This window comes from Somniosus microcephalus, chromosome 15 (genome assembly GCF_052327205.1).
Source record: "Somniosus microcephalus isolate GS21.2 chromosome 15, FLI_Smic_1.0, whole genome shotgun sequence".
Classification (NCBI taxonomy): Eukaryota; Metazoa; Chordata; class Chondrichthyes; order Squaliformes; family Somniosidae; genus Somniosus; species Somniosus microcephalus.
Genome location: NC_141001.1, coordinates 46,079,902 through 46,094,163, shown reverse-complemented (window position 1 = coordinate 46,094,163; position 14,262 = coordinate 46,079,902). Strand labels below are relative to the sequence as shown.

Here is a 14,262-nt window from a genome sequence, read left to right as displayed (position 1 = left end):
TGGTCTGGGTATCACTGTCAGAATTCTGAACAACTTTTGATTGTGTGTGTTTAAGGACTAGTGACAGAATGTGCACCACTATAACCTGCCTGTTGGCAGAATGGTGGTAATTCAATTGATAAAGTGGCCTTGAAGAAAATGTACATCTTAAAATGGAAAAATATCATGACGTAATAATAGTGAAAAACAAGTTCAAAATGTAAACCTTAAGCAACATAAATGTGACTATTAGTGGTTTAAGCTAATTGATCTATTAAAGCTACAAACTTCAAGCATTGGCTATATATGGTGAGTTTTAAGATCTTCAAAAAAAAACACTGATGACTAAACTGTACAAATTAATAAAGGAACATGTACTAGGCAGACAAAGGCTCGGATTTTCTACTTCTGTAAAATGATTGGGTGGGAAGGGAACAGTAAGTAGTGTGTGCAAATCATGGGCAGTGGAGCACAGAAGCTGAAAAGCCCAGCCATTGTGTTTCTGTATGCTATTGGCAGATACCAGTATCGAATCAAAATGTAACTGCACTAACTCACCAGATTCAAAACAATCCCACCTGAAGCATAACTGAGTGACTTGATTCCTGCCTGTGCTAGAACAGAGATTAAATCATTTAACAATACTTACATTTTCATGGAATGAAACGTGCTCAAGTTGCGATACAATACTGAGAAGTGGAAAATTTTCTGCATTTAAAAAAAAAAAAACCAACAGCAGCATAAGGTTTAGGCTGAATTTGAATCCAGGCCCAAGAGATGAATGACCGCTCTCCATGTACCAATCACACTCAGCCAAACCAGAGGGCCAACAGGTTTCAGAAACTGTATTCTAGTTTACAATTTTAGCTTATTGTTGCATTTTAACTGATGTTGAAGTTGATAAAACCCAAACTTGTGTCACAAGAACAAAGTTAGACACCACTTCAAAACTAATGTTTAGTGAGTTTTTTTTTTTAAAGTACACTTTTCCTCATGTAACATAGTCCTCGTGTACAAGACAAGACTTAAAAAAAATAAATCACTTGTCAGACTGAGATTAAATCATTCAACAATACTCATCAGACAGAGATAGACTCACTACACAGGAGGCACAAACAGAGTTTCGATTCTCATCCCAGTTGAACTCATAGCGAACACAAAATTCATATTGCACCCAGAATTCAATCTTCTAGGCAAAATTAAGTACAGCACTAAAAAATTGAGTGTCAGAAACATAAGGGGCTTTTTGATGCAAATATTCTCTTCTTTTCAAGACACAACTTTTGCTGGGATATGATTCCATGGGCATCTTGCCCAAGTGACCACACTGCACACAAGAGTCTAAGCAGTGAGTGTTGGCAGGCTGTTTGTGGGAAGGAAAAAGAACCTGATTTCCCCCCCCCCCAGACCTCCCCATGTACACAATCCACAAGGGGAAGCAACTCAGAAGTGTGAACTCAGGCCAATTTTCCAGTCCCTAGCCAAGAGGCAGTGAAACCGATTCCAGCACTTAAAGCGTCACCCTAGCTGAGATCAGCTAACTCAGCACAGACTAGGAGCTGAATTTGGGGACCTTATTGATCGGTATGTCTGTCGGTTTTCCAGTGCATTTGTAAAAATGTGCCATTCCAGAAGCTTCCAAAAATATATCAGTGATGACATAATACAACTTATGAAGACAACCAATATGGAGTTACTACACTAGCCCCAGAGATCAGCTATTTAGTTAAAAAAGTATTTGTTTCAGTGGAACTGCTGCAGCCCCATTTTTTAAAAATGGGTTCAAGAGAGGGACATTCATGCTAGGGACTGGAACTTCGCTCATTTCAGGAATCACCATCAAGCTCTCAGATCAGGTGTAGTCAGGTGCAGAGTAAAGCTCCCAATACCCTAATCCATCATGCCTGGATCCCAGTTTCCGAAAGTACCCTCGACTACACCAGCTTCCCCCTCCCATTTCCTTACACCAACTATCCTGTGAGCTTGCCAATTAGGTGGTCACTTTTTGACCATTTCTCCCCTTTCCTCTGCCAAATAGGAACTAAATAGCGACTTGCCAAACTCATTACATATAGGTTTCTTACAGAAGTCAGACAGAAGAGACTTTTATCCCATCAGGCTGCACTGGATTTGAATCCAAGCCCAAGTGAAAGGCACTCAATACTAGAGTCTAATAAATGAACCAAAAAAATCCCTATATACTAGAATGTAAAAAAAAACCTAAAAGCAAACCCATACTTAATAAAGGTTGCGGAGCAGCAGCTGACCGATCTTCCATTAAGTCTTTATCTGCTATATACATATATATATATATACACACACACACAGACAGAAGAACAGATAAAAGTGAGACAATAAAGCCATGATATCAAGTGGTCAAGCAAAGGGAGCAGGAGACAGTTTCACATTTTACAGTACTTGGAATGTTACTGTAAAATACAACAAGGACAGTTCAGTATTTCTTAAAGCCATAGGGCATGTTCTTAATGCTGCGTGATTGAGGTGGCGAATGCCAAACTGCAGAACTGGTGCGTTTCAGGTAACGTGGCTTGCTTTTGCCAAAGATGGTCTCAAGGTTGGGGGGTTGAATGACACCAAAGAATTTATCCAGGTCAAGAGGGTGGTAATACTGCTTTATGAGTGCTTGCTGCAGTTCTTTACCTGATGATAGAAAAACAAATTCCATTACAATTATGGCATTCAAACACAGTGTGATACACAGGAGCTGGAAAGCTGGTTTACCACAACTCCTCAGATTGAAAACACAAACTAATTTAGCCAGTTTAGTTGCATTGCTGATGGGGTGGGAGGGAGGAGGAGGAGGAGAATCACATTTGGCCCTGATGAATGGTCCACACCGGAAACATCTGTTCACTGCACAGATGCCACCTGACCTGCTGAATATTGCCAGCATTTTCTATTTTTGTTTCAGATTTCCAGTATCTGATTTTATTTGTTTCGAGAGTATCCTGTCCGGCTGCATCACTACCTGGTATGGCAACTGCACCGCCACAGACCGCAAGGCTCTAGAGATGGTGGTGAAAGCTGCACAACACACTATAGGAATTAAACTACCTGCTGTGCAGGATATCTACCCCGAGAGGTGCCGGGGGAAGGCCCCGAGAATCATTAAAGATGTGAGCCACCCCAGCCACAACCTCTTCACCCTGCTCCCATCCGGTAAGAGATACCAAAGCATACAGTCTCGTACCAGCAGGTTTCGAAACAGCTTCTACCCCCAGGCCATAAGACTCATGAACGAGTAATTTATTACTGTTTTATTTATTATTACTGTATTTCTATTAGTATTTTTCATCATTATGCCATATTCCAATGTTGGAAGGACTCGTAAAAATCAACATTTCATTGTGCAGTACACACGTCTGCTGCATATATGACAAATAAAATTGAATTGAATTGAATGAGTCCGACCCATTTGTCCTTCCACTAACAGAGGCCAGAAAAGGAGGCAATTCAGGACAGCGGGGACAAATGTTTTACATTTAGTTACTAGTGTATGAAAGAGTTTGTGCCAACATGAAGAAAAAGACTTTGCTCCTTGCACTTGCTGGTGGTGGAGGGGCAAGGGAAAGGAGATTAACAGACAGTTGGTAGTGGAGAAAAGAAGCTAGGTGGTATCTTTGTTCTCCAGGATTATTCAGGAGTAGTGGGCAGTTTTAGAAGAGGAGAATGAAGTCTGATATGCTCAAGTCTGCAACTCAAACTTGATGTAGAAGAGACAGGGGCCATACCAGTAGGAATGACCAGGATTAAAGGTTTTTCTGAGGACAAAGGCATCAAAAGATAAGGTGAGGGAATGGTTGACCAAATAGCCCACTGCAGAAGTATAATGGTGAATGGTTAGCCAAAGGCTAGGCAGCTGTGAGTTTGAAAGTGCAGTTGTGAGTTTGAAAGTGCAGTTGTAAGTGACTTTGAGCAGAGAGAAACAAGTCCATTCAAGTGGGGTCAAAAGTGAGTAGTGATCGAGATCAAGGCCACGGAAGATGGCATGGTTGAGGGGGCTAGAGGGGTGCTCAAAAGTGGAAGGGAGAGAGTCCAAGGTATGAATTGGTGATAAGGGCCACAATATGATTTGGAAGAGCAGTTGGTGTAAAGTATAGCCAGAGAAGGCTTTAGTAAATGAGCCAAGTGTCACCACCAGCAAGCCAAGTTTCAGTCAAGCCAGCAGGTCAATAAAATCATCCACAATAAGGTTTCGTTTGGAATGAATGTACTTTCTGGATGGAAATGCAGTAATTATATTTCAAGAGTTGAAGGGGGTGAACGGGATGGGAAGATGCCTCGTGAGGTGAATCCCCAGAGGGTATGCTGGGCAGGAAGATCAGCAAAATGGAGTTGAGGCTGCTGTCCGTAAGGAGGCAGTGATGGGTGCCTCAATGGGCCTTCATAGAATGCCAAAAAAGAGGCACACAGAATGACTACAGGCTTATTCAAGGATGCATTCAAATCTGGGATGGTAGGAGAGTAAGACAGAAGAGTAGTGAAGGGTTGGGGAAGGAGGCAGAGCAAGTATACCTGTCCTCGCTAACAAAAGATGCATTTAGTAAGCTAATATGGATCCAAGCAAGTATTTGGAATAATTTGCAGTACATTTGTGAAGTTAGGTCAATGACATCCCTACCAGTTTATGCACACATTCCCTGCAACAAGGTACAAGCCCCATGTGTTAACCCATAAGTAAACTAGGTTTAAATCATTAAGTATAGCCCTCATTTAAATTCCATTTCAACTTCCACCTCCGAGCTATCATTTTGGGGTGGAAGGTGAGGAGTGTCACCACTTCCCATTTTGCAACAAGCTGATCTTCCCCACCCTGTTGCAAACAGTGATTTGGTCTGCACATGCCCTTCAGTGTGCTGTCCTAGTCAATAGTAGACCTACTAGAATGTGAAAATTGAACAAAATGAGGAAAAATTCAACATTTGAAACTTTTTCCTGAAGAAAATTCACTCTTGTGGGGTACGGTTCCAAAGGCACTCATCATGTGAGCCTAAACAGTATCAGCAGCCCTACCTGAAGTGCAGGTTGGGCTCAGCTGCACTGCCTCCTGTGGTCATATCCACACACCTTCCAACAAGAGTCACATCATCAGTAGTAGGAGGAATGGTTGATTTTCCTGCCCCAGACACACTGGGGCCAATTGTAGCCAACCTCGACTGAAATCAGCTAACTCAGCAGATGAGAGGGATCAAACTTGGAACCTTATGGATTTATATGGATCACTGCATAAACTGGTTGAGCCATTAAGTGAGCCTTCAGTACAAGATTTAAAACTGCATAGCTACCACAAGATTTCCGAAAGCAATTAATGGTCTCAGAAAGGTGAAGCCTCTTGCATAATAACCATCAATTTCTGAGGTGGGCAATTGAACATCATGGCCTGGAGTTTGAATCTGGAATCGACTGAAATAGCACAAAAGATCGCTGAATTTAAAACGCAAGTGAGTTATGCCCATAACCACTCATGCTCAAGGTTCCACGATATTTTACACTGGTTCAAAAGTCAATTCATTTGAAGTGGTCCCTGCCTACAAAACTGGCCACCCTACCAGGTCGGCATGCAGAGTTTCTGCTGATTGCACCCATTTGGAGGTGATCATCACATTTCACCTAGAATTTCAAGTGCACAGGTATCCGTGACCACACTAATGCATTGTTAACGACCTGCAGTCGCAATGACCAGCAGTCAATTGAAGCCTCACTCAGGTCTAAGCTTTCCATTTCATTTTAGAAATACAACACAGATTTTCTTTCTAAATTGATCTGAAGTTAGTCACTTACCACTAGCCCAAGCAGGGATCGGTTTACGTGGCGCTCCCTCATCATCTGTGGAATCATCACTGTTCAGGTCCATTCCATAGTTGTCTAGATTTACTTTAGGCAACTTGAGTTTGGGAGTCATGGTGTAAGACTCTAGGGCTGGAGAGTGCTGGAAAACAAGTTAATCTGTTAAACGCCATAAATTGTTGCATGATCAACAATTCCTAGCAAGATCCCCAGAGAGTATATTCTTCCCCCAGTCATGCACCTCCCCACTCTCCCAGTTCTGATCTCCTGTGGTCATGTGGAGCCAACAGCATTTTGGGCCAGCACCAAGAGTCATGCAAGCAAGTCCAGTGAAAAGCCTTTGACTATCCCATCAATAGGGTACCATCCAGGCTCTGCACCTTCCTGTGTAAAGTAGCACAAGTCAATAATAAAAGTAGCACAAGTTAACAAGTCAATGATAAAAACGTTGCAACAGTCTGAAGGTTATGGGTTCAAGCTCCATTAAAGATTTCAGCACATAAGGGAGCTGCTCCGTTGGGACGGACTCCACTTAAACCGGGCTGGGACCAATGTCCTGGCAAATCGAATAACTAGGGCTTTAAACTAATAAGGGGAGAGGGCGAGTTCAGGCAAGAGTAAATTTATAAGTCTGAAGAGAAAAGTCAAGGTTGTAGAGCAGAGTAGCGATTTGGGTAAAATCAAGCAGATTGTGTCAGGAAGGGACAGAGAGTTTAATAACGGTATAGGGCATTAGCGAATAAGGTCACACCAGGGAAAAATAGTAAAATGTTAAAATTAAAAAGGCACTATATTGGAATGAGTGAAGCATTTGTAACAAGATAGATGAATTAATGGCACAGAGATAAATGGGTTTGATTGAGTAGCCATTACGGAGATGCAGGGTCACCATGGTTGGGAACTAAATTCGTTTTAGAAATGATAGGCAAAATGGAAAAGGTGGTGAGGTAGCCCTGATAATAGATGAAAAAGGTAGTAGGGAGAAAGTATCTTAGCCCAGAAAAATCAGAATGTAGAATCAGAATGGGTAGAGCTAAGAAATAACAAAGGGCAGAAAACAATGGTGGGAGCAGTTTATAGGCCCCCTAACAGTAATCAGAGTGTTGGACAGAATATAAATCAGGAAATTAGAGGAGCACGTAACAAAGGTAATGCAATAATTCTGGGGACTTTAACCTTCATATAGACTGGGCAAATCCAATTGGCAAAAGTAGCTTGGAGGACGTTCATGGAATGCATTCAAGACAGTTTTTTGGAACAATATGTCGAGAAACCAACTAGGGAACAGGCTATTTTAGATCTAGTATTGTGTAATGAGACAGGGTTAATTAGTAATCTTATAGTAAAGGACCTTCTGGGAAAGAGCCATCATATGTTCATATTAGAATGATGTGGTTAAGTCTGAAACTAGGGTCTGACATTTAAACAAAGCCAATTACGAAGGTATGAGGGACGAGTTAGATTGAGAAATTAGATTAAAAGATATGATGGTAGAGAAGCAATGGCAAACATTTAAAGAAATAATTCATGATCCTCAACAAATATACATTCCCTTGAGGAATAAAAACTCGACTGGAAAAGTGGTACAGAGAAGTTAAGGATAGTATTAGATTAAAAGAAGAAGCTTACAGTATTGCCAAAGAGTAGCAGCCTGAGGATTGGAAGGGTGTTAAAAATCAGCAAAGGATGACCAAGAAATTGATAGAGGGAGAAAATAGAAGAAATATTATAAACACAGATTGTAAGAGTTTTTACATGTAAAAAGGAAGAGCTTACCCGTAAGAGGCAGAGACAGGAGAAATTATAATGGGGAATAAGGAAATGGCAGAGACTTTATTTTGTATCTGTTCTAGAATTCCCTAGATTCTAGAACAGTCCCCATGGATTGGAAGGTAGCAAATGTAACCCTGCTGTTCCGGAAAGGAGGGAGAGAGAAAACAGGGAACTATAGGCCAGTTAGCCTGACATCAGTAGTAGGGAAAATGCTAGAAGCTATTAAGGATGTGGTAACAGAGGACTTGGAAAAAATCACAATATGATTAGGCAGAGTCAACATGGTCTTATGAAAGAGAAATTGTGTTTGACCAATTAGCAGGGTAGATAAGGGAGAACTAGTGGAAGTAATATATTTGGATTTTCAGAAGGCATTCGATAAGGTGTTACACAAGATTAGCGCTCATGGGATTGGAGGTACAGGAAACTTTGGTTTATCCGGAGGTTAGCTGTCCGGAATGCTCGAGCCACCAGCAAAAATCAGGAGCCATTTCGTTAGTTTTTTTTTCTTTTTGTTGCTTTTTTTTTCCACCAGTCAGGCTCTGCAAGGTCTTGCTGAAGCTGTTGCTAAGCTACAGAGACGCTTGCAAGGTATGGCCGACTGTTTAGAAGCTGAAGCAACGAGGTTTGTTGCCAGATACAGAGCTCAAAATCTCCGTATGTTTCAACATTAGTGCTGGTTTGTCCGGCAGTTTTGATGGGACGGCAACAGCTCGGTCCCGGATAGCACAAAGTTTCCTGTAATATATTAGCATGGATTGAGGATTGGTTAACAGACAGAAAACAGTAGGAATAAATAGGTCATTTTCAGGATGGCAAGGTGTAACTAGCGCAAGGATCAGTGCTTGGGCCTCAGTTATTTACAATCTAGATCACTGGCTCAGGTGAGGGGACCAAATGTAATGTATCCAAGTTTGCTCATGATACAAAACTAGGGGGGAAAGTTAAGCTGTGAGGAGGACCCAAAGAGACTGCAAAGGGATACAGACTGGCTAAATGATTGGCAGATGGAGTACAATGTGGGGAAGTGTGAAATTATCCACTGGCAGGAAGAATGCAAAAGCAGAATTAAAAAAAGACTAGTAAATGTTGGTATTCAGAGGGATTTGGGGGTTCTTGTACACAAATCACAAAGTTAACATGCAGGTATAGCAAGCAGCTAGGAAGGCAAATGGTATGTTAGCCTTTATTGCAAGGGGGTTCGAATACAAGAGTAAGGAAGTCTTGCTGCAATTATATAGGGCTTTGGTGAGACCACATCTGGAGTACTGGGTACAGTTTTGCTCTCCTTACCCAAGGAAGTATATACTTGTCTTGGAGGGGGTGCAACAAAGGTTCACTAGATCGATTTCTGGGATGAGAGGCCTGTCCTGTGAGGTGATTGTGTAAAATGGGCCTATATTCTCTGGAGTCGAGAAGAATGAGAGGTATCTCATTGAAACATATAAAATTCTTTGAGGCTTGACAGGGTAGATGTTGAGGGACTGTTTCCCCTGGCTGGAGAGTCTAGAACTAGGGGTCATAGACTCAGGATAAGAGTCATAACGGCACAGAAGGTGGTCATTCAGCCCATTGAGTCCATGCCTGCTCTCTGTAGAGCAATCCAGTCAGTCCCATTCCCCCGCTGGAGCCCTGCAAGTTTATTTCCCTCAAGTGCCTATCCAGTCTCCCCTTGAAAACAGTGTCTCCGCTTCCACCACTTCCATTGGCAGCGAGTTCCAGGTCCTCACCACTCGCTGCGTAAAAAAGTTTTTCCTCACATCCCCCATGTATCTCTTTCCCAAACCCTTAAATCCGTGTCCCCTAGTCCTTGTACCATCAACGAGTGAAAATAGCCTTTCCCCGTCAGGCCTATCCAAACCCATCCTAATCTTGTACGCCTCTATCAAATCACCCCTCAACCTCCTCTGCGCTAATGAAAACAAATCCAGCTTCTCCAACCTGTCTTTGTAGCTATCCCCGGAATCATTCTGGTAAATCTCCTCTGCACCCTCTCAATGGCCTTCACATCCTTCCTAAAAAGTGTGGTGACCAGAACTGGACACAATACTCCAGTTGTGGCCTAACCAGCACTTTATAAAGGTTCAGCATAACTTCTCTACTTTTGTACTCAATACAGGAAACTTTGTGATATCCGGCACCGACGGGACCGAGCTGTTGCCGTCTGTAATGAAATCTGTTTGTCTTGATCCTGTATTCGTTTTGCACTCATGTATATTACCCTCCCCCACTGTGTATAGTTTCACTTCCTCTTTCCCGACTAACCTGGGAGGTTCCAGGTCTTGGCTCCGCCCCTGACTTCTCTTACATAAAGATCCCAGGATCTGTATGACTCATTCCTGTGAGCCAGTCGGCGTGTTGAGATGTTAGCTCTGATCTTAGTGATTAAAAGCCAACTTGTTTAAGTCTATAACTTCTAGTTTTGTGGTTATTGAAGGCCCATCACCGTCCCATCAAAACTGCCGGACAAACCAGCGCTAATGTTAAAACATACGGAGCTTTTGAGCTCCGTATCTAGCAACAAACCCTGTTGCTTAGCAACAGCTTCTAAACAGTCAGCCGTAGCTTGCAAGCGTCTCTGTAGCTAAGCAACAGCTTTAGCTAGACCTTGCAGAGCCTGACTGGTGGAAAAAAAGCAACGAAAAGAAAAAAAACTTACTGAACCAACTCCTGAATTTTGCCGGTGGATCGAGCAGTTAACCTCCGGATAAACCAAAGTTTCCTGTACATCTATTTATGAAGCCCAAGATCCTATATGCTTTGCTAACCACTCTCTCTATGTCCCGCCACCTTCAGGGACCTATGCACATCAACTCCCAGGTCCCTCTGTCCCTGCACACTCTTTAAAACTGTGCCATTAAGTGTATATTGCCTCTCCCTGTTCCTTCTGCTAAAATGCATCACCTCACACTTCTCTATTAAATTCCGTCTGCCCATTCTGCTAGCCTTTCTATGTCCTGTTGCAGTCGATTGGTGTAATCACTGTTTGCCACACCCCGAAGTTTGGGGTCATTGGCAAATTTAGAAATTCTACTCTGTATTCCTATATCCAGGACATTTACATCAAAAAAAGGAATGGCCCCAGCACTGAACCTTGTGGAACACCACTGTCTACCATCCGCCAGTCTGAAAAACAGCCATTTACCACAACTTGCTGTTTTCTGTCCTTAAGCCAATTCCTTATCCAAGCTGCCACTGGCCCACCTATTCCATGAGCCTCAATTTTGTTAACCAGCCTTATATATGTGGTACTCTGTCAAACGCCTTCTGAAAATCCATGTAGACAACATCCATTGCATTCCCTTTATTGATCCTCCCTGTTACTTCATCAAAAAATTCAATTAGATTAGTCAAACACGATCTGCCTTTTACAAATCCATGTTCGCTCTCCTTAATTAACTTAAACCTCTCCAAGTGCCTGTTAATTTTTTCCTTGACTATTGTTTCTAAAACTTTACCCAACACTGATGTTAAACTAACCGGCCTGTAGTTACTAGGATTGTCCTTACAGCCTTTGAACAATGGGGTCACATTTGCCACATTCCAATCCTCATGCACCTCCCCCGCATCTAGGGAAGATTGGAAAATTATGGCAAGCCCTTCCGCTATCTCCTCCCTCAATTCCCTTAGCAACCTGGGATGCAAGCCATCTGGACCAGGCGACTTGTCCACTCCAAGCATACCCAGCCTTTCTAGTACATCCTGTATCATTTTTCACCCCTTCCATTGCGCTTCTACCTTTTCCACTTCTACCAATATTTTGTCAGCATCCACCTCCTTAGTAAACACCGATACAAAGTACTCATTGAATATTCTAGCCTTGTCCTGCACCTCTAGCATATATCACCTTCTTTGTCTCCAATAGGCCCCACCCTGCCTCTTACTACCCACTTACTGTTCACATGCCAGTAGAAGATTTTTGGGTTTCTTATGTTAACCGCCATTCTACTCATATTTTCTCTTTGCCAAACTTATTTTCATCTTCACTTCCCCTCTCAACTTATTGTATTTGGTCTGGTTCTCCCTTGAAGTATTCACCTGACATGCATCATTTTTGTTTCATCATCCAAGGAGCCCTTGCTTTGGTTCCCTTACCCTTCCCTCTTGTTGGACTGTACCTAGCCTGTACTTGGAACATCTCCTTAAAGATCAGCTATTGTTCCATCACAGTTTTTCTTGTCAGTCTTGTTCCATTTTACCCTGGCTAGATCCTTTTGAACTTAGCCCTATTCCAGTTTAGAAGTTCCACTCTAGATTGTTCCTTGCTCCTCTCCATTGCTAATTTAAATCTTATGATATGATGATCACTCGTACTCAAGTGTTCTCCCACAGACACTTGGTCAACCTGGCCCACCTCATTCCCCAGCACCAGATCCAGCAATGTCTCCTTCCTAGTTGGGCCAAGAACATACTGGTCAAGGAAATTCTCCTGAACACATTTCAGAAATTCCTCCCCCTCCTTTCCCTTTACCCTAGCATTATCCCAATCGATATTTGGGTAATTAAAGTCCCCCATATCACCACTCTATAGCTCTTGCATATCTCTGCGATTTCCCTACAGATTTGCTCCTCTACCTCCCCCCTCACTATTTTGAGGCCTATAGACTACCCCCAATAGCGTGATCATACCCTTTTTGCTCCTCAACTCTAACCAAATGGATTCTGTCCTTGTCCCCTCAAGAACATCCTCTCTTTCCAACACTACAATGTCTTCCTTAATCAGCACTGCCACCCCAACTCCGTTTTTTCCTTCCCAATCTTTTCTGAACACTTTGTACCCATGAATATTAAGTGCCCAGTCCTCACTGCATTTAAGCCACATTTGTTATTGCCACAAGGCTAATTGTGCTTGTAGCTCACCAACCTTATTTACCAGTGTTTCTGTACATGCATTCCAAACCCATTTTTGAATTTTTTGTAGTCTTTCTTAGTCTGCTCCTATCTAATATGGTACTACTTTCTTCTCCAATACTATCCAACACATTCACTCTTACGCACCTTATTCCTCCTTTCTGCTCCTATATGCTGGTGCCCAACCCCCTGCCAAGCTAGTTTAAACCCTCCACAACAGCACCAGTAAACCTCCCCGTGAGAATATTGGTCCCAGCTCCGTTGAGGTGTAACCTGTCCGGCTTGTACTGTTCCCACTTTCCCCAGAAACAGTCGCAATGCCTCAGGAATCTAAAGCCCTCCCTCCTGCATATCTCTCCAGCCATGCATTCCTCAGCACTATCCTCCTATTCTTGTATTCACTAGCACGTGGCACCGGGAGTAATCCGGAGATTACTACCTTTGAGGTCCTGCTTTTTAATCTCTCCTAGCTCCCTAAACTCTGCCTGCAGAACCTTGTCCCTCTTTCTGCCTAGGTCGTTGGTACCGATATGGACAATGACCTCTGGCTGTTCACCCCTCCCCCCTCAAGAGTGTCCTGCAGCTGCTCAGTGACATCCTTGACCCTAGCACCAGGGAGGCAACATACCACCCTGGAGTCACATCTGCGGCCGCATAAACACCTGTCTGCTCCCCTAACTATCGAATCCCCTACCACTATTGCTCTTCCACTCTTTCCTCCCCCCGTGGAGCTGAGCCACCCGTGGTGCCGTGGACTCATCTCTGGCTGCACTCCCCAGAGGAACCATTGCTCCCATTAGTACTCAGAACAGAATACTGGAGAGAGAGAGATGCACGCCGGGTCTTCCTGCACTACCTGCCTGGTCCTCCTCTTCTGTCTGGCGGTCACTCATTTTCTTTCTGCCTGCATACTCAAGCTGCGGGGTGACCACCCCCAGAAACACACTACACACGTAACTCAGCCTCGCAGATGCACCGCAGTGACTCCAGCTGCCGCTCAAGCTCTCAAACACGGATCTTGAGCTGCCATAGCCTTCCCACATGGCACAGGATGTGCCCTCCACAGGACTGAGCTGCCCTGCCATGCCTCTATTTAATAGATAAGAACTAACTCAGCAGATGTCACTTTTTCTACTCTGACGTCACTTTCAGATTCGGCCTCTCACGCTCTGGTCTCGCCCAGGTCCACTGCTTCCTCTTCCTGCTGCTCTCACGCTCTTTACAGCGCTGCTGCTCCTCTCGTGCTCTTTATAGCATCACTGCTCCTCTCGCTGGCCTCTCCGGCCATTTAGGACTGAGATGAGGAGAAATTTCTTCACTCCAAAGGTTGTGAATCTTTGGAATTCTCTACCCCAGAGGGCTGTGGATGCTCAGTTAATGTGTATATTCAAGACTGGGATCGATAGATTTTTGGGCACGAAGTGAACCAAGAGATATGGGAGTAGGGAGGGAAAGTGGAGTTGATGTAGAAGTTCAGCCATTATCTTACTGAATGGCGCAGCAGACTCCGGGGGCCGCATGGCCTATTCCTGCTCCTATTTCTTATGTTCTTATAATCTAGGCTGATACTTCAGTGCAGTACTGAAGGAGCGCGGCACTGTCAGAGATGCTACGTTTCAAGTGAGATGTTAAATTAAGGTTCCATCTGCCCTCAGGTGGACATAAAATATCCCACAGCATTATTTGAAGGGCAGGGGAATTCTCCTGGCCAACATTTATCCCTCAATCAACAGCACCAAAAAAGTTACCTGGTCATTCATCTCATTGCTGCTTGAGATCTTGTGTGCAAATTGGCTGCCACCTTTCTCTATATTGTAACAATGACTATATTTCAAAGTACTTTGTTGGCTG

The 14,262-nt window shown here is 43.4% G+C and overlaps 1 protein-coding gene across 1 annotated transcript in view; it reads right to left on the bottom strand.

Moving 5' to 3' along the window:
- Positions 1-922: 922 nt before the first annotated feature.
- The window catches only part of LOC147106697 (inner centromere protein A-like), a 47,438-nt gene continuing 34,098 nt past the window's right edge, over positions 923-14,262 (bottom strand). Inside the window, exons 17-18 of the mRNA XM_086007747.1 lie at positions 5,782-5,929; positions 923-2,640 (exon numbers count right to left, since the gene is read on the bottom strand). Of these exons, the coding sequence (XP_085863873.1) occupies positions 2,432-2,640; positions 5,782-5,929 (357 nt within the window). The 3' untranslated portion in view covers positions 923-2,431. The remainder of the gene's footprint in view (positions 2,641-5,781; positions 5,930-14,262) is intronic.